The following is a 23,761-nucleotide window of genomic DNA, read 5'->3' on the forward strand; positions in this document are numbered from 1 at the left end:
TTCCCTGTCACAAAACACGCCCAGAACAATGGGAGTTTCGTACGCTGCTCTCAAATTCACTAGCCCCTTCTGCAACCAGGATGAAGTTCAAAGCTTGTGATTTGATTTGATAATGTGATTCGATGGTATTTGTATTGCACTTTTCCAACAGCGATGTTGAGCTCAAAGCAATAAAAACAATGGCATTTTTTAAAATAGCAAGAATTAGTGATGATGACAGAGAGGGACCTCCAGTTTCTACATCCTTATTTCAATGTAGAAAAAGGTTTTGTTTTTTAAGAAAATAACTGCATTGTTTGTTTGTTTGCTTGTTTATATTCTAACTTTCCTTCAGGGAAAAATATGTGCAGGGCTTTTTTTTTTGAGCCAGTTCTGGCACCTCTCAGGTGGGCGCCACTGCTTTTATAAGAGAACAAGGGAGGTGTTCATGGTGAGTTCTGGCACCTCTTTTTCTAGAAAAATAGCTCTGTGTATCTGGTTATCTTATTCTTCACCTGAGAGACAGTGAAATGTCCCAAGGTCACCCAGTGAATTTCATGGCTGGTCATCCTGATGCTTGTTATAGGAATTCTAAGGTCTCAAATACAGAATAAATGTTGATAACTGTGCAAGGTAAACACACATACATGAGTATATAAACCACATGTCTAAAATAGTACAGGTAAAGGTAAAGGTACCCCTGCCCGTACAGGCCAGTCTTGACAGACTCACTTAAGAGGCCGGGGGCCAGCGCTGTCCGGAGACACTTCCAGGTCACGTGGCCAGCGTGACAAAGCTGCATCTGGCAAGCCAGCACAGCACACGGAAACGCCGTTTACCTTCCCACCAGTAAGCGGTCCCTATTTATTTACTTGCACCCGGGGGTGCTTTCAAACTGCTAGGTTGGCAGGCGCTGGGACCGACCAACGGGAGCTCACCCCGCCGCGGGGATTCGAACCGCCGACCTTTCGATTGGCAAGCCCTAGGCGCTGAGGCTTTTACCCACAGCGCCACCCGCGTCCCAAAAATAGTACAGGAGAGCAATCCAAAAGCCATCTTGGCTCTCCTAAAAACTCCTAAAGATTCTGCAGTGTCCCGGAGAACATGGAGAGATCTTATGCACAGACAACTTGTGCACACTTTGGACACGAGGCACAAACTATGCCTCACGCCCCCAGTATCTCCTTTAATCCAATGGTAAGAAAGGCACTTCCCCCATTTTTTTGCAGTTATAAAGCTTCTGCAGTGATCAGGTCAAGCTTCTGCAGTGATCAGGTCAAGCTTCTGCAGTGATCAGGTCAAGACAACGCGCTTCTAGCTAGGATCATGCTGAAATTATCCAAGAATTATCTGGGCTCCAAACGCTAGATGCCTGCAATCCACTACAGACTTCATTCTGTAAGGTTGCCATAAACAATTACAAGAAAAAAAATCCTCTCCCTGCTATTTACAGGGAAAATAAAACCACCAGTTGGCAGCTAAAGCTGCCGTTTCCTGCTCTGCCTTGTGTTTCCAGGAATATCTAGGTGATGGTGCCACTATACCAACAACAGGAGGCAGGCACCGGTGTCACCCTGGTTTTAGTGCCCTAAACTTTGCACCCTCCTAACAAAGTCTGTCTGAGCTTTGCTAATCGGCTCCAGCTAATCAGATCACCCTGTGGGTGGCCTGGTTTGCTTATCTTCAAGCAAGTTGATAAAATGGGCCCTGGCTCTTCGTTTAAAGTGAAACTGTGCTTTAAAACAAATTGCACGATGGCAAGTAGGTGACGTTGGCACAGGCCTAAAATTGGGGGTGAGGAACCGGTGCCCTTTGAGGAGTGGAGCAATGCTGAATCAAGATGATTGCTTGCCCTGAGAGCTCTCTGGAAGTTATTTAAAGCTATTTTTCTTTCCAAAATAAACCAAAGTTCAGCAGAAGCAGTAGTGAAAAGTTATCTGGCTGACAGTGATCGAGATTAGAGAGAGAAAAACATAAGTCAATTAAAAGCACAAGTAGCAGTGGTAATTTTACCATTAGAAATTTAAAAAGACATGGCCACTGTTCATGTATGCCACCACAGCAGCAAGAATTCTTGTGGTGAAGAAGTGGAAAAACAAAAGAATACCGACAATCACAGATTGGCAGATACTCATGTTGGAATATTTACAACTAGCATAGCTTTCAACCTTCCCTTTTTTTTGCAGGAAAATCCCTTATTCCAACGCCATTTCTCGCTGCTTCCCGCTACTATCCTGGATTGTTAGATATCCCGTAGACTGTCCCAGGGACAGGTGAGGCTGCTGATTCCTTATTCTCAAATCTGAAAGTTGACAGCTATGACAACTAACAAAACTGATGGGAAGAGTTAGATAAGTATTGAACCAGAAAATATTTGGAGAATAGAGAATATTTAAGGATTATATAAGATCATATTGTACCAGCCACACCATATTAGCAGAACTTGAGTGATACTTGTAAACACAACAAATACCGTTTGTGGAGTAGATGGGAACAATATTAAAGAATATAAAACTGCGGAAAAAACAACAGTATAAACAGTACAATGAGAATGATTGGAAGACTCGTTTTGTCAGAAGTCTTTTTTGTTTAAGTGTTTATTTAAGTATTAATTAGGAAGATTAAGTTGTTGTTTTTATGGACATAAATCTGCTTTTTCTTCCTTCTGTATTTTCTTTTCACTGTTCTTAATTGTTTTTTCTTTGATTTTCTTTTTGTAGTATGAGATTGTAAATTCTTTGTGTATGTGTGTAATTTAAATTAATAAAGATTATTTTAAAAATAAAAGTACACATAGCATCTTTTATCCATTTCACGTTGCAGGCAGCTCTGAAGCACAAGGCAAGACTCACAATGGCAGAGGGTGGGGAAGTGGCAGAGAGTCTGTCAGTCCCCTCAGATCTTAAAATGCAAAAGGCAGCAGAAATTAAGCATTTAAGGACAGGTTTATTCGGAGCATGGAAGGCTCCGCTTTGCTTCAACAGAAGAAACATTAACAAGGATGAATAAGAAAATGCAGCACATAACGGGAGCAGTAGACAAAGCACTAGGGCAACCAAAGCTAACGCCCTTAAAATAAAATGGCTAGAAAGATTTGAAATGGGCGGAAGACCTGTGTGACAAGAAATCTAAGGTGCCATAAATAAAATTAAAGTTCCTAAGTGCACAAGGTAAGCACATATAAATAAGTACATAAGCCACATGTCTGAAATAGTACAGGAGAGCAATCCTGAAGCAATCTTGACTCTTAATGACCCCAATATTTCCTCTGCCAAAGGAAGTATCTTGGGGAAACCTCTCCCAATGGTTCATTTGACTTACAAATCTTTCAGATACAATCTTAAGGGCATTATTTTGTGTATGAACAGGGTAGGCCTGTGACCTGGATTCAATTAACTAAGGTATTTATCATCTCAAAAGAATGGCCCAAACTGGCCAGGCAATGCAGTCAGTGACCATTATCAGTTATCTCAAATTTCTGTTGCAGACTGCCTCTTTCTGTGCCCCTAGACACCTTGAAAGCTGAAAATCCATTTGAGGTGAACATACAGGACATCCATACCAACTCTGAGGGCTAGGCATCCCAGGCCAGTGGAACTCCTTCTTGCAAAGCGATAGCCCTTCTGTGGTGCAAGGAGTGGTTCGGTGGTTCAAGCCCAACCAGGGATGGCTGTGGGCAGCATTCCTATATCGCAGGGGGTTGGACTGGATGACCCTCAGGGTCCCTTCCAACACTACAATTTTGATTCTACCCTACCCCCCTCTTTGCCACCCTGGATGAGGCAGCATTGAAACTATTTTATTTTAAAATAAAAAAGCAAAGGATCCTAGCTGTTATGAGCAGGGGCCTCGACCACTCATCATCCTGCATGTGATTTCCTAGGTTGTGTTGGAATTTCCCAGGACCCGACTGGGTTGCAATGACTGCACTCTTGTTGACTGAAAGCTAACATAACCTCTATCACTTGGGCCATGTGAGATCCACCTCATTATTGGACTTTCCACTGATGACATATTGTCAACAAACTAGGACTTCCCTTACGGGAGCGAGCAAGCACAAGCTCTGCATGCAGAAGGTACCAAATTCATTCCTTACAGTGGAATCTAGACTTGCTGTGGCCTGGCTGTTTACCCTAGAGTAGGAGCAGCAAACCAAGTGCCTGCCAGACATTACAGACTACAATTCCCATCATCCCTGACCATTAGCCACACGGACTAGGGGTAATGGGGATTGTAGTCCAAAATATCTGGAGAGTACCATGTAACCTACACCTGTTCCAGACCGTTATCAGATTGATCTCCCTCCGGGAAGCTAAGATCCTGACAGCTAACATGAACACAGTGTCAATGCGCTAAATGGCACCAGGAAGTCAGCAGCTTTCGCTCTGTTGTACATTTGCTTTTGTGTTTGTTAACAGGTGAAAGCCAAACCAATGAACCACCTGTCAAGGAAACTGCTTTCTCCACCCTACAAAGTTAATGGAGATTGCATTCACATGACTAAAAGTAAATAGCATTATATGGTTCCATAGGGATGATTTGAGGTGGCGTGACTTAGGAGTGTGAGATGTGTTTTCAGAACAAAGACGCTTAGATCTTGTAACCTTGCAACCAAAATAATCACAGGGCTGGAGCAACTCCCCTGTGAAAAAGGGTTACAACACCCAGGGCTTTCCAGTTTAGAAAAAAAGGGAAGGGGAAATTGGATAGTTGGAACAGAGTGCAGAGGCCTGGAGGAAAGATCTCATTATAATCTCTCTACCTAGCTATGACAGTTTAGAAATTGATGTTTCAAGAAAACAAAAGGTTTCATGTATCCATTTATTTAATCCACCACACAGGAGGGAAAATACAAATTGATTAAAAACAAGCCTGAACTTTTTTTTCCTAAAGTGTCTTTTTTTTAAAAGCTGCAAAAACCAGAAACACACTTACGGGATCAAATAGGGAATGGAGGTGACCTAAAAAAGAAAAGAACAATGAGAGAAAGCCCCTCTCCCACCACCCCCACCCCACATTTGACAGGAATGTGATCCAGCAACAGAACTCGATTCAAGTGATGTTCAGCTTTTTAAAAAATTGAACACAGAAATAGCAGGCAAGCTTTTACCTGCTTAAAACTTTAGCCTTTTGCCTGAGGTAAAAATAACACAAAATATATGAAAGTGGGGGAACATTCCCAGTTTTCTTTTAGAATTAGAGAAACAAGAATGATGACAAAATCCACCCACCAGTGCTTATTCACCAACAGCTCGGAGCCAGAAATCCTACTGCACTCCAGAAATTTACACTATGTGCCAAAAGAGGAACTTCATCTGCTGGTTGCAAACCAAGAGGTCATTTACTGGCCAGTTGGCGGTGGGGACATGCAAGACCCATCCTCTCCATTTGTTGCGTGTTTCTTATCTGTATGGCTACTTAAAAACCAAATGGTCTACAGCTGGCCCATGGACTTCCATGAGATAGCAAAGATTCATGGGCAAAGTGGCTTGGGTCTGGTCTACACATGCGGCCGAATGATGTGGTGGAATTGAACTGCACGACATCAGGCTGCTGGAGGGTTGAAAGAAGAGAATCGGGTGTGAAGGCTCCCCTGTGCTCATAATGGCCTGCAAATTTGTAATTGCACAGTAGACAAAGAGCTGGGCTAGATTCTCTCCTCCACCCCCAACCAGATAAGCAAGTTTCCTGCAGAAGAGCATTCAAAAATGCAATTTTTGTGGCTTCATTTCTGCAGGCAGAATCGGTTGAAAGGAACTGCAGAAAAGATGGGGGCCCCCACTGTCCTTCGGAGAGGGACAACTTGTGGCTTAACAGGTTTCATTCCATTTGCGAAAGCAAAGGATTTCGACAGGAAATACACAAGACAAAATGCAACCTCAGGCAAACATCAAAACTACTTTCTCATTCACATTTCATTTCCATTTCCTCGTGGTGAATAAAAATAAAACCAGCCTAAAAGAACACTTGCAGTGTGGTGAAAGCCACCAAACCTAAACTCACATTATGTAGAACAGGCTGTTGTGCATTACAACCTGCTCTGTGGAATTACCAGAAATTCAGATTTAGGAAAGAAAACAGCACTGCTATGCAATTACACATACACACACTCATGAACTACCATTTTCAGTGGTGCATTGGTGATCTATTTTACACAAGTGCCCTTCACAATTAAGAAGCGGTGCCTCAAATTGGTTTCTGAAGTGAAGAAACACTTTTAGACTTATGTAACAAGCAATTAAATTCTTGGTTTTTAGAAGCGAGGGTCTCTTAAGTGCTAAGACAGTGCATTTGTTACAACTAACAGCAAATATTTACAGTTTTATTTTCCTTGAAAATGATCGGCCAAGGGTATATAATCTTTAAATTATTTGTGGCCTTCGGTGGATTGGAACAGCCCCGGACACAACTGCCATCCTCCTGGGACATTTTGGAATGGGGATATGGCACTATCGATTTACAAATCAATCAAGATTCTTCTCTAAGAAGTTTGGCACAGAGTGAGGGGAGGAAAGGGATTCGAACACCCCCGACCCAAAGTCTTTTATACCAGCAGCTTCCTGATCATTTGACGTTTAGTCTCTAGTGAATCAGAAATATGCCAAATCAATCAAGAATTAGGAAGTACAAGCTGAGCATGATGATCCTGCCTTTTCACGTATTCTGACATCTCTAGCAGTTTTGTTGTTGAATAATTATTTCTCAAAATTGCCATCTACAAACAGAAGACGTCCAAATGGTCTGTGTGGCAAAACATGCCTCAGCTACTGCAATGGAGCACAAAGGGAACTTCTGGTTCAATACCATGGACAGCAGTCGACAGCCTTCATCAAAGTCAACTACAAACTCACCAGGTCAATTCTTATGAAAATGAAAATGCCAGGAAGCCAGGAGGCGAGGAAGCCAAGCTGTGCCTCCTAAATCCAGCCCTTTGACACAGTAGAAATCATATACCACATCATTTGGAGAGGTGTAAACACACACACACACACACACACACACACACACTATCCCCTTTGGGTTCTTCTGTTGCAGTATGGGGGGACACAGTTCAACTTCAAGTAGCCAAAAGGTGTACAAACACTGGATAGAAAGACTGAGGCATAATCATTTCCAAAGTGCACGTGCACAAGAGAAAGCACTTCTTGCTCCTCCCTCCCCCGGGGCACAGCAGCAGAGCTGATAGGCTTCGGGGCTGTACTCATTCATGACGGAAGGCAAGACTTCCTCCATGTTTTGTGTGTGCCCATACGGGAACAAGGTTTTTTTTATTCAACACAGCATCACGTAAGAATTTCTGGGTTTACTTTAGATCTGCACAGAGAGAAAGAAAAAACAGATTTAAATCAATTTACAAATGTACTGATGGTACTCTACACCAGATTAAAGAGAGAGAGAGATAGACATTTAATATTACACAATGTTGGGTATGTAAAGTTAAGTTAACAGATTCCTTACAAGTTTGAAGGAATGCCCTGAAGACCTGGGATGGCTAACCTGCAACCCTACACAGGTTGTTAAACACATTAACATTACAGCACAAATGACTCATTCATCTATGAACAAGGATAAACTTGTAAATCTTAATAAGCTACAGATTAATGCTGCATCTTTTTTGGCCTGCTGCATTTGTTGTAATTTACTCAATATGGAATGCTTTGACCTGGCATATCCTTTATTCCAAGACCCAACTTCTTCCCACTCTAGCTCAAGTGCAGTTCTATGCTTCCACCATAAAGCTTTTGCCAAACTTGCACAATAAGCATTCAGCTCCTGCCTCTGGTTTGGAGATTTCACCCCTCCCATATCCAAGAATCTGCTGATGAGTCTGGTGATTTTCCAGAGAGGAGGGGCGGTGTTCTGCTCTCTACTTATTCCGCTCCAGCCTAACATCAGTCAGTCAGTCAGTGTGTCGGAGAGAGACTGTTAGAGATTGTGTGTATAGATAAGGTTGCTGCTAAGAGGAGCTGCAGACACTCAGTTCAGTTCAGCATTCATTTATGCTTAGACCTCATTTAGCTCTGTATATAGTTGTATATTATAGTTGTAGATAGAATAAAGAAGATATTCTACAGAGCTGCTCTCCGAGTTGTTTATATACTCTGCTAGACTCTGCTATACTCTGCTGTGCGACGACTGTCTTCTTGTGGAAGTGAATCCGGTGCTCACAACTCTTAAGCTGTGAGTCCACAGCACTTTGACCTGTTCCTGTGCAGAAGGTGGTCTCTGGAAGTGCTATCCAGCTCGCCTAGCCCAGTCGGGGCTGAAGTGTATGAGTCCAGTTGGTGGCACTGGCTCAAGGGCGATGCTGACAAGCTCCTGCTTCTGGTTCGGTCCTTTCAGTGTTGATTAGGACTTACTGCACAAACACAGTATGTATCTCATGCAACTATATACATGTGCCTATGATTCTCAGTTGGTAATCAGTAAAAGAGACACGCTATTTAAGAACAGAGAGAACAAAAGGAGACTACAGATTTTTAATAAGTTGGCTCCTTTACCCTTAAATTCACCTGCAGCTGTCTTTGGAGAGAAAAGTCTGGCTTGTATCAGGGATGGGCAACCTTTTTCAGCCCAAGGGTTGCATTCTCATCTGAGCAAGCTTTCAGGAGGCAGGTGTCAGTGGTGGGTGAGGCCAGAGGCAAATAATGGCAGAGCAAAACCTGGGGATTTTAGCTTTGTTCACACACCAGTCTATCCTATATTCAGGCAAAGAAGAGGCATTATCAGAGTTCAAGGAAACACTCCAGCCAAGCAAAACTACTCAAAGATGGTGCAAAGCCAAGCCAATGAGGGGTGTGGCCTGAGGCTGAATGTGGTCCCCAAGTTTGGGGCTCCCCATCCCTGGCTTATATTGTACCTTTGTACAGATTTTAACTGCAGTTGCTCAGAGATCCAATCCAATCAATAACTTCAGAGGAGTTGCTTAAGAAGCTATAGGGCAAGAACATACCTTTGGTTCCAGTAGCTGATAGTCACTGGATTTGGGTCTTCGGGTTAACTTCGATTTTTTCCCTTCGAGAGCAAAGGCAATAATCTATGGGTGGAAGAACAAACAAGTAGATAAATTAACAGCAGCTAGAGTTAGTTTATCAACATTTATATCCCAATGTTTCTTTAAAATGTGCAGACCTACAATTAAAACAGAAAACACAGCATAAAACAAGATGAAAAGGAAAGAGGTCAGAAGATAGCCAACAGCAGGGAAAGCCAATGGGATGTCCTCTGGGTGTTCTTGGACAACTATTCCAATCACTCCAAGCCAGTACGGCCAACAGAGCTATGAGAAATACAGTTCAACAACATTCAGGCTTACCCCCTAGTACACATTTCTGACTGCATATGGCTTTCATAAGTTTCCCTCTCTTTCCACTTCATTCCCTCTTATTTTTTCCAGAATTCTATATCCCTGACCAAAAAAAAAAAAAAAATCTCATTTGAAGTTACAAAGCAACCCCAGAAAGTTAGAGACATTAAGCATTCTTCTGGTTTCACTTCAAAACACACTCCTGCTTACACTTGACTTTACTATGCCCCTCAAAATTTCCTGTGACCTTTCTTAAACATTACAATCATGTAGCTGGAACAAGAGCACTGCAAGGTGCTTGTTGCTCAAAGTAAGAGGAACTGCATTACACAAACCTCAGGAAATCATATGAATTGATGCAATTATACCACTACACAGTATCTGAATCAAAGTTTCAAGAAAAAGCAGCAGCGGTTTCCAAGGTTCAAAATTAGCAGGGAGGCAGACACATTTTGCGCCGAAAGATTCTCCATTTACAAGCACCTCAAAAAGTCTGGGTGCCATTTTCTTTCGCCTGGGTGACACTCAAGAATGACTGAAACAAGGAGGACTGAAGCCTCCAAGTACAGTTGTACCTCGGGTTAAGAACTTAATTCGTTCTGGAGGTCTGTTCTTAACCTGGAACTGTACTTAACCTGAGGTACTGCTTTAGCTAATGGGGCTTCCCGCTGCCGCCACTGAACAATTTCTGTTCTCATCCTGACGCAAAGTTCTTAACCCGAGGTACTATTTCTGGGTTAGCAGAGTCTGTAACCTGAAGCGTCTGTAACCTGAGGTACCACTGTATATCTTAAAGATATATGTTAAGGAGTTTAACAATAAAGAGTAGTGTGTTTTGAAAACTGTAGTACCAATATTTTTATTGTAAACACCAAATTAAACACATATCAACAATTTCCGCTAAAAGTGTGATATTAACAATGTGTCACTTAGGTGAATTGCATATTAATTCATGCTTCTCAAGCTAATAAATAAAAAGTGTTGCTGACACACACACACACACACACACACCCCGCAGTGGCAACTAGACATTCTGTTTTGGCACCCACAACCCAAGTCCCCGGAGCCATTTGGCTCCTAGCTTTTCTATCCCGTTCCTAACACTAGCAGTTTCACTCAAGATACAGTGCTGACACACAAACCAATGTATCCTGGCCCTGGTTCCCGCCGATGTATCATGCAGGCCTAAATTACACCTCTGATTGGTCCAAGAAAGTGGTCCCACTACACACCCATGATGCATATTGGAACTGGTGATGGCTAAGTTTAGTATACTGAAACACATCTCCAAAGGACCTCCCTGGAAATGTGCAACGAGCTACAAATTCTAAAACAAAGTAAGAGAAGGCAATCCATCCCTACACATCCCACTAATTTAATGGAAACTCTTATATTCTGCACCACTCAGGAAGATGGGAGAAAGTCAGACCAAGGAGCATAATCCTGCACAGAGAGCGGGGGGGGGGGGGGGTTAGATTAAATATGCTGTAATTAGAAAAGCCCACTTATCACACTAATGTCAATGAATGCTTCTTGTCCCAGCCTTCACTTGAAAATACTGTATTTTTCGCCCTATAGGACGCACCGGCCCATAGGACGCACCCCCTTTGGGGGGGGGGGAGATGAATAAAAAAAATTATTCTTCCCCCCCCCCCCAGCCGCTGGGCTGGGGCGGGGAAGCCTGAGCTTCCCCCGACCCCAGAACAGGCTGCTATCCGCAAGCCTTGCGAGCCCAGCGGCAATTCCCGCCGGGCTCGCAAGGCTTGTGGACACCTGCAGGAAGCACGGGGTGCCCTCCAGAGGGCGCCCTGTGCTCCAGGCAGCAGGCTGCTATCCGCAGCCTAGGGAGCCCTGCAGGAACTCCCGCAGGCTCCCCAGGCTTGCGGATATCTGCCCGAAGCATGGGACGCTCTGTTTCCGCGCTCCGGGCAGCAGGCTGCTATTTGCAGCCTAGGGAGCCCTGCGGGAACTCCCGCCGGGCTTGCAAGGCTTGCGGATAGCTTCCTGAAGCCTGGAGAGCGAGAGGGGTCGGTGCGCACCGACCCCTCTCGCTCTCCAAGCTTCAGCGAAAGCCTGCATTCGCCCCATAGGACGCACCCAGATTTCCCCTTCATTTTTGGAGGGGGCAAAGTGCGTCCTATGGGGCGAAAAATACGTTAAGTTTGACTGAGAAATATAATGATCCTTCTTTTAATGACCACAGCACTATTATGTCTAGCCAAACTTCTGTCACTACTGCACATATTCTGCCAAGCACCAAGACTGGCTCACACTCACAAAAGTTAAAACACCCACCTTTCGTTTATTGTGGTAAGCAATATATAAGGCAGCAACAACAATGGCTGTGGTCACCAAATAGGCAAAGAAGTGGCTGTTTTCAGGTCCATTCTTGGGTGTTGGACTAGCCCGGGAGTTCCCCATATCATGCTTAGGCTGGGTGTCTTCAAGAGTCCCATCTCCCTCTCCACCTTCTTTGTCGTCCTCTTGATCTTCTTCAGACTGATCATCTTGAAAGTTTTCAGGGGCACCTGGCTGTTGGGGAGGTTGATCAGAATCAACAGATTTTGCCTTATCGGGTGAAGACTGTGCTTGAGACCCATCACCTTTGGAGCTTCCAGGGGCACTTGACTGTTGAGGAGGTTGATCAGAATCAACAGGTTTTGCCTTATCGGGAGAAGACTGTGCATGAGACCCATCACCTTTGGAGCTTCCAGGGGCACTTGACTGTTGAGGAGGTTGATCAGAATCAACAGGTTTTGCCTTATCGGGAGACGACTGTGCTTGAGACCCATCACCTTTGGAGCTTCCAGGGGCACTTGACTGTTGAGGAGGTTGATCAGAATCAACAGGTTTTGCCTTATCGGGAGAAGACTGTGCTTGAGACCCATCACCTTTGGAGCTTCCAGGGGCACCTGGCTGTTGGGGAGGTCGATCAGAATCAACAGGTTTTGCCTTATCGGGAGAAGACTGTGCATGAGACCCATCACCTTTGGAGCTTCCAGGGGCACTTGACTGTTGGGGAGGTCGATCAGAATCAACAGGTTTTGCCGTATCAGAAGACTGTGCTTGAGACCCATCACCTTTGGAGCTTCCAGGGGCACCTGGCTGTTGGGGAGGTTGATCGGAATCAACAGATTTTGCTTTATCGGGAGAAGACTGTGCATGAGACCCATCACCTTTGGAGCTTCCAGGGGCACTTGACTGTTGAGGAGGTTGATCAGAATCAACAGGTTTTGCCTTATCGGGAGAAGACTGTGCTTGAGACCCATCACCTTTGGAGCTTCCAGGGGCACCTGGCTGTTGGGGAGGTCGATCAGAATCAACAGGTTTTGCCTTATCGGGAGAAGACTGTGAATGAGACTCAACACCGTGGGGGTGTCCAGGAACTGTATTCTCAATGGGAGTCCCTGAAATGAAAAAAAGAAAGAACATTTAGTATGTCACACCATGTAGTTTGCACACAAATGTAAATATACTGCTGTGCGCCAGTTGAACTGGTAGGCCCCCTGCTGCTCAGACCTCCACTTTCTAAATCTCTCGAGGTGTGCCTGTTGTCTTTTTCCATTCTGCCAAGCATGTTTTGAAGCATATCTACTACAAAAATGAGCAGTGCAGTGTTCTATACTGCAGTTCAATTGTGCATTCATCAAAGCTCATCTCATCTTCACAGCGCCCATTATCCCCCATCGCTAATATGCCCTGTTGTCTCCCATTAAACGACTTGCACCTCACCATCTTCCCAAATGAAATAAGCTACTTTCCCAGTGAGGGTCTAGGTAGCCAACTTTAAGTAGTAACTACTGACTAACAAGCAATTTTAGGCAATGGACTTCATGGCTGATCCTGGATGGCCTCGCTTGTCCCTAAACATGGTTGGAGAGCTCTGCTGTGGTCAGGGGTCTCCAACTGTTTTGGCCCCACTTCTATCCCCACCCTGGGCCGGATTTAGGTTTGATGAGGCCCTAAGCTACTAAAGGTAATGGGGCCCTTTATACGTCCAGCTGCCCTTTGTCAACAACAAATTGTCACTGTTTTTTGTGTTGAATATATGCTATATGGGATGTGGGTGGCGCTGTGGGTTAAACCACAGAGCCTAGGACTTGCTGATCAGGTCGGTGGTTTGAATCCCCGCGACGGGGTGAGCTCCCGTTGCTCAGTCCCTGCTCCTGCCAACCTAGCAGTTCGAAAGCACCTCAAAGTGCATGTAGATAAATAGGTACCGCTCTGGCAGGAAGGTAAATGGCATTTCAGTGCGCTGCTCTGGTTCACCAGAAGCAGCTTAGTCATGCTGGCCACATGACCCGGAAGCTGTATGCCGGCTCCCGCGGCAATAAAGCGAGATGAGCACCGCAACCTCAGAGTCGGTCACGACTGGACCTAATGGTCAGGGGTCCCTTTACCTTTACTCTCTCAAGACCCCATTGTTATCATCTTTAACATCAGCCCATTTTAGAATTTGTATATAGTAATTTATGGACCTAATAGGTATCTAAAGCCATTTGCACATAACAAATAGGAGCCTACACAACACAAAACACTGTTGCTGTACATAGGTTTTATTTTATTTGGTTTTTTTTTATCTTACATTTTGGAAATGTACATCCAGTTTTTTTCTTTAGTTTTTTGGGGGGGCCCAAGAAAGTGGGGCCCTAAGCTATAGCTTGTTTAGCTTATACGTAAAAGGCCCATCAAGCAAAAGGCCTGCTCTGACCATACTACGCCCCCCCCATAACACCTTCACTTGGCCTTAACTCCAGGGAAATGCGGGTTCAGAATTCAGACCCTGAACCTGTTCCCCACGGAATGGCCAATGGCGCGGAGGAGAAAGAGGTGGAAACACCGTCAAACGCAGGAGGCAAAATAACTCGGAGAAGAGCGCCCAAGAGCGCGTGCAGAGCGCGGCTCTCCCTCAGCGCCTCTCCAAGGCGAGGGGGCTGGGAGAGACGCTTTCGGGAAACAAAGTCCCCACCTACCCGGGTCAGCAATCCCTTCCTTCTCCGAGGCACCCTCCTCTGTGCCCGCCGGCGCCGGAGCGCCGAAGGCAACCAGGCCGCATAGGAGCAGGAAGCCCAGCCACGCCGCCGCCATGCCGGCCTGAAGGGGTTCCTTCCGCTTCTGGCCAAGGAAACGGAAGAGAGACGTCTACTTCCGGTGTGCTCCCCTATTGTCCGCGTTCTTGAAGCCGCTGCTCTCGCGAGACCGGGGCGGGGCGGGGCCCCGACTCTCCGCCGCGAACGCTTGGGAGGAGGAGCGAAGGAGCGGGCCGATAGTAGAGCTACGAAAAGAAAAAAGGGTAGAGTGACACGCAGCCCGGATTTTTTGAATTAAAAACAAAAACAACCCCCCCCCACCCTCAAAAGCTGCCCTTGAAATGGATTGGAAAGGGGAGGGCGAGCGTGTGGGATTCCCCCAGCAGTTGTTGGCCTTGGCCTTTTTCCAAAGCAGCGCCTAGGGCAGGGGTCAGCAAACTTTTTCAGCAGGGGGCCAGTCCACTGTCCCTCAGACCTTGTGGGGGGCCGGACTATATTTTGAATTTTTTTTAAAAAAATGAGTGAATTCCTATGCTCCACAAATAACCCAGCGATGCATTTTAAATAAAAGGACACATTCTACTAATGTAAAAACATGCTGATTCCTGGACTGTCCGCGGGCCGGATTTAGAAGCTGATTGGGCCGGATCCGGCCCCCGGGCCTTAGGTTGCCTACCCATGGCCTAGGGCAAGCGAAGTGAGAGGATGCGGAGAATGGAGCGGACTCAGCTTCTACAACTTGCAATGAATTTGGTTTCAGGAAATTAAAATGGGCTGCTTGCAATGCATGACCATGTACCACGATAATCCGTAAAAATTTCCAGGGCATGCTGTTAATTTAAAGAACACAAGCAATGGCTTCTTGTCTGATAAGCACCCTCCCCCCCACACACACACATTTGCTCTAAAGAACCTTTTATTGAGGGTGAAAGAGGAGAGTGCAAAATATGGTCTGAAGCTCAACATCAAAAAAACGAAGATCATAGCTACTGGTCCCATCACCTCCTGGCAAATAGAAGGGGAAGAAATGGAGGCAGTGAGAGATTTTACTTTCTTGGGCTCCATGATCACTGCAGATGGTGACAGCAGCCACGAAATTAAAAGACGCCTGCTTCTTGGGAGAAGGGCAATGACAGGCCTAGACAGCATCTTGAGAAGTAGAGACATCACCTTGCCAACAAAGGTCCGTATAGTTAAAGCTATGGTTTTCCCAGCAGTGATGTATGGAAGTGAGAGCTGGACCATCAAGAAGGCTGATCGCCGAAGAATTGATGCTTTTGAATTATGGTGCTGGAGGAGACTCTTGAGAGTCCCATGGACTGCAAGAAGATCAAACGTATCCATTCTGAAGGAAATCAGCCCTGAGTGCTCACTGGAAGGACAGATTGTGAAGCTGAGGTTCCAGTACTTTGGCCCCCTCATGAGAAGAGAAGACTCCCTGGAGAAGACCCTGATGTTGGGAAAGATGGAGGGCACAAGGAGAAGGGGGCGACAGAGGACGAGATGGTTGGATAGTGTTTTCGAGGTTACCAGCATGAGTCTGACCAAGCTGCGGGGGGCAGTGGAGGACAGGAGTGCCTGGCGTTCTCTGGTCCATGGGGTCACGAAGAGTCGGACACGACTAAACGACTAAACAACAAACAACAAATGGTCTGAATGGTTGCAGCGCTTTTTTGTGGCAACAGTGCTTTTTCCTTTGCCTCCACTTAGAGAGGGACAACGGATGTCGATCAAAAAAGATCGCAGCGTGGAAATTTGTTAAAAGGCTAGCCCAGTGTGATGTACTTCCATCAACCCCAAGCTAGCATGGCCAATGGCCAATCAAACCTTTTGCCCACAAGCTGTTTCTCCAAAATTTATAGCTAAGAAGAGAGCTACCAGAGGATCTTTTAAGTGTATAGATGCAGTGCTGCAAACTCAACCCCCCTTGGAATATGATATGGTGAGGGACAATCCTGATTGTGTAACTACGAATTCCTGGCTGAGCTATTGGAAATTTTGCTCCAAATGAAATAGGTAGTTCTCTCCCGAGAACCAAAAGGTATACTAACACCATTGAATAGGTTCCTACTGAAAAGATGAATGGAAGCAATTTTTTTTAGACGAAGTTGGATACCTGGACAAAGTGGAAGCGACAAGCGTGGCCAATGGTCATGGGTGATGGAAGTTCTCGTTTGCAACATAATGGAGGGCACCACGTTGGCTGCCCCTGAATGGGCTAAATCGCAGTGTGTGCTTTTTAGCATCCTCAGTGTTGAAAGGAGCGGTTAACTGTACAGTACTATGGATCAAAGGGGACGCGGGTGGTGCTGTGGGTTAAACCACAGAGCCTAGGACTTGCCAATCAGAAGGTCAGCGGTTCGAATCCCTGCGACGGGGTGAGCTCCCATTGCTCAGTCCCTGCTCCTGCCAACCTAGCAGCTCAAAAGCACATCAAAGTGCAAGTAGATAAGTAGGTACCACTCTGGCGGGAAGGTGAACGGCGTTTCCGTGCACTGCACTAGTTTGCCAGAAGCGGCTTAGTCATGCTGGCCACATGACCCAGAAGCTGTTTACCGGCTCCCTTGGCCAATAAAGCGAGATGAGTGCCGCAACCACAGAGTTGGTCATGACTGGACTTATGGTCAGAGGTCCCTTTACCTTTACTATGGATCAAGGGGCTTAGAGAAGCTCTTCCAAAGGGGTAAATGTGCTGATAATCTCTTACAGCAACGCATGTGAAGAAGACCTTTTAAGACGTAACAGGTTTCTGTTGGTGTAAGCTTTTGCCAACTGGAGTCCACTGCAGTCATCGGGGAAGGTACCAGATTTAAAGCACATACACGTCTGCTATATGTACATCAAAGCTTGTTTGAATGTCTAAAAAATTACTCTGACAATGGTAATGGAGCGCCATCTTGTGGCTTATATGCTTCCTGAGTTCTTAAAAATCAGGGAATGAGTGAAAAGCTTAGATTTTACCATAAACTGGCGGGGTTCTTTTTTTGAGACAGAGAGTTGTCAGATCTTTGAGAAGTTTGTCCTGGTGCCCCCTTCCCCCGAATTCTATGGTATTCCAGGGGGGCGGGGGAATTAACACAAGATATCAACTTAGAAAGAAGAGAGACAATTCACATTACATGGTTTTTAAAAGTGGATTCAAAAATAATAATTGCAAACTCATTTGGATCGGGCATTTACCCTTCTTTGGTTATAGTAAAAGCTCATGGTTTTATTCTAAGGCGGAAAATAGAGAAGGGAAAATAACTAGATGGAGAGTCATTAAATACTAGCATCATTGTACTAAGATGAAACAATGTAATCTCCTGAGCCTTTGTTTGAGTGAATAATGCTGGGAATGGGTGGGGAGACCATAACCCTCCAGATGTTGTTAATCCTCTCATATACTATCTTAATTACAAATAATCAATATAAATGTGGGCATATTTATACTTTGTCTCAATTTAACAATTATTACAGCTGGTGTAGTGTGTCATAATAATAAAAGCATGTTTATATGATTCACACACACATATTTTTGCCCTTTCTTCATGGATTAAGGCCAATTCAACACATAAAATTATGGCCCAAACTTTGGGGTGCTTCCAGACGTGGGCATTTTAGCAGCACCACATCATGGCTTTAAGATGGAAAGAGAATAGCAACTCTGTTGCAAAAATGTCTAACAATGTTTAGTCTAGTGAGCCCCAAATGTTGGAATCGGGGTGATCTGCATTGGGACCACAGTTTGTGATGGGAAGTTTAAATATCCCCCCCCAATTTACTTTGGATCACGATTACTCCACACTCAAGCTACAATTTAATGTCGGGAAACACACACAAATTCAGCATGAAGGCAATGCCTTTCGGATAGGGTAGGCTTACGAGTGGATTCCTAGAGAGCAGAGTTGGACCGTAATGAAGGAAATGGCTCAAACGCAACCTAGAAAACGGTTGAGACGTTTAATATAGGCCATAACCTAGTGACAGGTTGGGTCACCTTCACCTCTGGAATCACAGAGATATTCTATTAAATTGGAAAAGTTTTATTTTCTGAGTGAAAGGGGGAGAAAAAAGGAAGCTGTCACCATGACTGGGGTATGTAGCTTTTCTTGCTGCCGCAGAGAATTTGTAACAGGAATGCAGAACCATGTTTTTTCCCCATTGAGGGCCCAGTTTCCTTGCGGGTAATATGTTGGCAAGATGTACACCATTGGAGTTCATGGCCAAAGTCAGCAGCTGGCAGAGCCCAAAGTTAGCAGGCTGCCTTTCCTTTCTCTTTCTGCCACCCCCACCTCACTCATACATGATACACACATGAAATTAGGCTGAATGTTACTCCTTTGGATTGCGGGTTGCCCTCGCTTGATTTAAAGGCACTGGCCAGAATTGGAGCCTTGGCATTTTTAATCTTTAGAAATGAACGTCTGGAGCTCTTCCCATACTTTGGAGGACATACCCACATGAGTTGAGGGGGGGGGGGAAAGGGAAGGAGGGAGGAAGAGAATCACCACCGCATCTTATTTGAGCCACAGGAGACTGCTAGGATTTCACTCATGACTTTGTGGTTTTGTGAAATGTCACGGTCTCTGCTAAGTCTCTGAACAGCCAAGGATTTTTAAGCCTGCTATGCGAATCCTGATTTCCCCCAAACCGAAACCTTTGCCAAGATTTTTCTGCACGGAGCAGCAGCCTAGATGGGACGGCTCCAACAGCCCTACAAATGATACCTAAATGGCCTTGCCTTTGGTTTCCCCACGCTTTTTAAATGGGTTTGCCGCAACCGGTTACCCAAAATATTCATTTCCGTGAACGTGGCTATGGGCTATGGGAACACTCCTTTCGAAGCCAGCTTTTCCTTTACGATCAGCACGTTTCTTTTGTGTATGCAAGGGAGACCGTTTTTTCATCTGGAAATAAAATGTAGAGAATTAGCATTATATTTTGCAGCTGTGCCTAATGAACTCATCCAGAAAAGATGAAGAGCTGGGAATAGTTCCCTCCATGCAAACACTGCTGAATATGCTCCCACATAGAGAAAACTGAGCCAGAGCAGGTGAGTTTATACTGTAGGAAAGAAATTGGTTAGCCAGAGGAAGCTAATTTGGCGCTGCTGAGTTTCAATTTGTTCGGCTACTGTGCATGATGATGTTGTAAACCACAATCTAGGACACTGAATGACTCACCTAGAGGTTTATGCTGAACTACCAAGAATCAGTTGTTGTTTTTCTTGGGTCCACCAGCACCAGTAAGAGAGACACATCACAAACTATTAATGCTTGAATCCTGTGCACACTTACCAGGAAGTAAGCCCCCCTGAACCCTTAACTTCTGCATAAACATAGAATTTCATTGCATGATTGTAATCCCATGCAGACTTTACCGGGAATAGGTGAACGATGAAGGAGCTGTTTCAGAGTATACATACATGTAAGCTCAGGCAGCATGACTGATATTACATTAAATGATATGAGCCATTGATGCTTGTGCGGCTGAGCCATAATCTTGGCAATGTCAGTACAGTGGACACTCGGGTTGCGAACGTGATCCATGCAGGATGCACATCCGCAACCCGCAGCAGCGCGTCTGCGCATGAGCGGGTTGCGATTTGGCACTTCTGTGCATGCGCAAAGAGCGATTTAGCGCTTCTGTGCATGCGCGACCACCAAAACCCATTCCGGTATTTCCGGGTTTTGGCAGTCTGTAACCCGAGGTATGGGGTATGGGGACGCAGGTGGCGCTGTGGGTTAAAGCCTCAGTGCCTAGGGCTTGCCGATCGAAAGGTCGGCGGTTCGAATCCCTGCGGCGGGGTGCGCTCCCGCTGCTCGGTCCCAGCGCCTGCCAACCTAGCAGTTCGAAAGCACCTCCGGGTGCAGGTAGATAAATAGGGACCGCTTACTGGCGGGAAGGTAAACGGCGTTTCCGTGTGCTGTGCTGGCTTGCCAGATGCAGCTTTGTTACGCTGGCCACGTGACCCGGAAGTGCTTTTGCCAGGGGTGGGAGGGTTTGCAAAATATTGGCGGCTGCTGTGTGTGTGTGTGTGTGTGTACACATATATGTTTCTGCAGACTGAAAAAAAACAGGATCTCAATAATTGGATGATGCCCTTGAGTGGATGTCCCAGGGGAGGAAAAAAAGTCAAGGAAACATGGCAGTTTGACACCTGCCAAACAAATATGAGTGCTTTAGTGGATGGATTCACATCAGAGCTTTTTGGGAGCCGGAACTCACTGACAACCAGTTCCAGCACCTCTCAGGTGGGTGCCATTGCCATCACAAGAGAAAAAGGGAGGCATTCGTGGTGAGTTCCAGCACCTCTTTTTCTAGAAAAATAGCACTGATCCCCCCCCCCAAAATGTTTAACTAGCATGTGCTGAACCAACTCTCATAACTAATTTCGGCACCAAACTGCAGGGCTGCATGCAAGAACTGATTTGTCCTGGCTTCCTCTTGCTTTTCTCCATAACTACACTGAATACAAGGAAGCCGTCCTATATCCTCTTGCAGATTCCTCTCCTCCTGCTGCCCTGGCAGCCATGTGACTACAATTGGAAGCTCTTTAAGCTATAAATTTCTGCCCAGGGAAGCTGAATTAATTGGTTCCTCCTGCGGAACCCATTCATACAGGCATTCAAGTATCAAACTACTCTGGGAGGCCACCAAGGCAGGAAGTTCATGAACTAGTTTAAATGGCTTTTTTAAAGGCTAGGAGAGAGATGCAGTCCCATGTGAATGCCGCACTAGTTAAATATACCTCCATTCCTGTTAATAATGATAATAACAATAAGACCCCACCCATCTGGCTGGGTTTCCCCAGCTACTCTGGGCAGCTTACAACACCTAAAAATTGTAAAACATTAGACATTAAAAAGTTTGGGAAATGCTGATCTACTTCTGCAACTGCCTGCAATTCAAGAATATGCAGCGGCCCCATGCAGGGTTTGAACCTGCAACCTTGACGTTATCATCACGGTGCTCTAACCAACTGAGCTCGGTGCAAGTAACATTAAGTCATCTTAGCTAGACCTATCAAGGAAGAAAAAACTATTCTGCAGCATCATACAAGCACAGCATATTCGTTTTGTTGCCTCCAGTGGCTACCATGTCCAAACTGAGGTGTGCCCCAGCGTCCCTGTAACAGTGCAAAGCATCTTGCGGTCTACCTCTCAGATTGCATCCTCCGCCATGGTCAATTCCCCACCCCACCCCATCCTGGCAGCCAGCTTTGCCCATAGGAGTCTCCATCACAATGGATAATGAAGTCTTCACCTGGCTAGAAGCGGTTCTAAAGCACACACATATCATCCCTTTCCTTCCCTGGAGGGTTAATTTGGTCAGAAGAGAAGATCAAAAGGAGAAACAATTAGCAAATTGAAAGAGTTTAATGATGCTAATTAAAATGTATTAAGCGTCGCCTCTGCCTCTGCACCAGCTGCTTGGGCAGGCCAGCGGAGGCTGGGGGGGAGGCTTCAGCCTCACCCCAGTGTGCAGAACGAGGAAGGAGGACATCTGGCATTCCTCCCCCATGGTCTGTCACAAAAGGTGGGTTCAAGGAAGCCCTCGTTTCGTCTTGTACCGTTCGATGGTTTTGCATCCAAGTCCCTAATTAGTTCTCTCTCTGCAGGGTCCCCCTGGGACCTCATTAAGCATCTCAGTTAGTGGAGGGGGGGGGGTGGAGAGAGAAAGAGTTTGATTTGAAGAGAGACTTAGGAGGTGGGTGGGTGCATCTCCAGCACTGACCACAATTAGTTATGCAAGCAAAAGTGGCAGAAGCAAACCTCCGTTCCAAAAGAAAGATGCACAAAGCCAGGATCACGAACCACAGATGCTACCCACACTCAAGAGGGCCGATAACAAGCTCTTGAAAAAGTGCTTCACCTACCCTCAGCCGCTTAATGAGATGTCCAGTAGATCCCCAAAGAGGTACAATAATAGTTTTAGGACCTGCCTACACAAGCTCATTATGGCAGGGGAAAGGGGGGTAGGGAGGGAAACAAAACAACTCCCCCCACCCCCGCAAACAAAGGCTTGGAGAGGGTGGAAGAGAAGAGCAATAAACTGCCACGCAGGCCTGTGTGCCTTTTGACAGCCCAGACGAAGACTATTAAACTCCCAAGGGAAATCCATTGGGTTTCTAGGAGAGGCTTGGGGAAGTAACTTGAGAACTACCTCTTCTGTTATGTCTGCACAGCTGCTGGAGGTAAGCTAGAGATTTACCATTTCAGTTTTTTATTATTCCCCACCCCCCAGCTCCAGCAGACTGTTCCTCCAAATTGCTGTGCTGGCCTAATGTTCCAGCCCTCGCCCCTGCTCTTGCCAGCATTGATGCTGCTTGGGGCTACCAGAGACAGGCAAACCACAAAGATACCAACAAGAAGCAGACAGGCACTTGGCAGTACAAACAGCAGGATGCAGACATTACCTGCCATAACCCGCATAACTGACCAGTGCTTTTAGAGGCTTATTTCGGGGGGTTGGGGTTGGGTGGGGACAGGAAGAGCAAATAGTTATACACGCATTTCACGGGTGAAAATAGGGACAATCTTGTACTCCCCCAATTGTCAAACAAAGGTCACATTCACAGCATACATTGAAAGCACTGTGGTGTCACTTTAAACAGTTTTGGCTCTCCCCCCGCCCAAACAATTCTGGGAGCTATAGTTTGTTAAGGGTGTTGATCGGTGATCTCTATTCCCCTCCCAGAGCTACAATTCCCAGAGCGGTTTAACAATCAAGCCCTCTTCATAAGGAATTCTGGAAAACCATGCCCTGGTTTGGAGGGAGCTCTTAAACCAGAGTTTCCTGGTTCATGGGAAACAGTGGCTTAAGAAACTAACAGGGTCGTGCCTGGGCTGACTTAACCATGACGTTTCAGACCAGGATCGTTACAACTGAACTGAGCCAATGGGACGGATCTAAAGAACAGTTTTCAGAAAGGACGCAGCCCCAGAAATGTGCTGCAAATGCCTGAGCAAGAATTTTCACAAGCATATACTAAATGTTGTAATGGTATTTCTTACACATCCATTTGTGCAAGCATTTGACAGGCAAGAATCTGTACTATCAAAGGCACATCCTAGAATTTAGTTTCACTTTTTCTTCAAGCAATTCTTATGTAGTGCAAGGTGTAAAAACAGCCCTTCCACAACCAGGAAGCACCTTCTGTATGCAGAGGGGTACACTCTTTTTCTTTTTATTCATCCCATCCCCTGCATGAACAAGTTCACAAACACTGGGTTGGTAGTTCACACTTCTCAAATGCTATAAATAGCACAATCAGTGCCACAGGCTCCTCTTGGGAGGACTAATGTTGTTAATCTGCTCTTGATGTTTTAGCATGCCTAAGAGAATAGCAAACTTCTTGGGAGGTTTAGGCAACAATCCTGTACATGTTTACTAATGAGTAGATCCTGCTGAAGTCAATGGGACATGCTTATGAGTTGCCATGCACATAGGACTGTGCTGT

The 23,761-nt window shown here is 45.6% G+C and overlaps 1 protein-coding gene and 1 long non-coding RNA gene across 4 annotated transcripts in view; one reads left to right on the forward strand and one right to left on the reverse strand.

The window, feature by feature from the left end:
* Positions 1-4,786: 4,786 nt before the first annotated feature.
* Positions 4,787-14,417, reverse strand: TGOLN2 (trans-golgi network protein 2). 2 transcript variants are annotated; one of them, XM_079955138.1, is made up of 5 exons: positions 14,260-14,417; positions 12,367-12,693; positions 11,582-12,273; positions 8,933-9,016; positions 4,787-7,293 (listed from the first exon to the last, which is right to left on the reverse strand). In XM_079955138.1, exons 1-5 carry the CDS (start codon positions 14,372-14,374, stop codon positions 7,288-7,290), a joined length of 1,224 nt encoding a protein of 407 aa, XP_079811264.1. In that variant the 5' UTR covers positions 14,375-14,417; the 3' UTR covers positions 4,787-7,287. The 2 variants fall into 2 exon arrangements, with proteins under 2 accessions (XP_079811264.1, XP_079811263.1); XM_079955137.1 differs by having other exon boundaries at positions 11,582-12,693.
* Positions 14,418-14,542: 125 nt separating this feature from the next.
* The window catches only part of LOC307204024, a 31,862-nt gene continuing 22,643 nt past the window's right edge, over positions 14,543-23,761 (forward strand). The window contains exons 1-2 of one of the 2 annotated variants that reach the window (XR_013833465.1): positions 14,543-14,579; positions 19,246-19,351. This is a non-coding gene — a long non-coding RNA (uncharacterized lncRNA). Of the gene's footprint in view, positions 14,580-15,989; positions 16,358-19,245; positions 19,352-23,761 lie in introns of those variants that run through there. The other variant, XR_013833466.1, reaches the window with a different exon arrangement.

This window comes from Podarcis cretensis (genome assembly GCF_951804945.1).
Source record: "Podarcis cretensis genome assembly, chromosome: 15".
Lineage (NCBI taxonomy): Eukaryota > Metazoa > Chordata > Lepidosauria > Squamata > Lacertidae > Podarcis > Podarcis cretensis.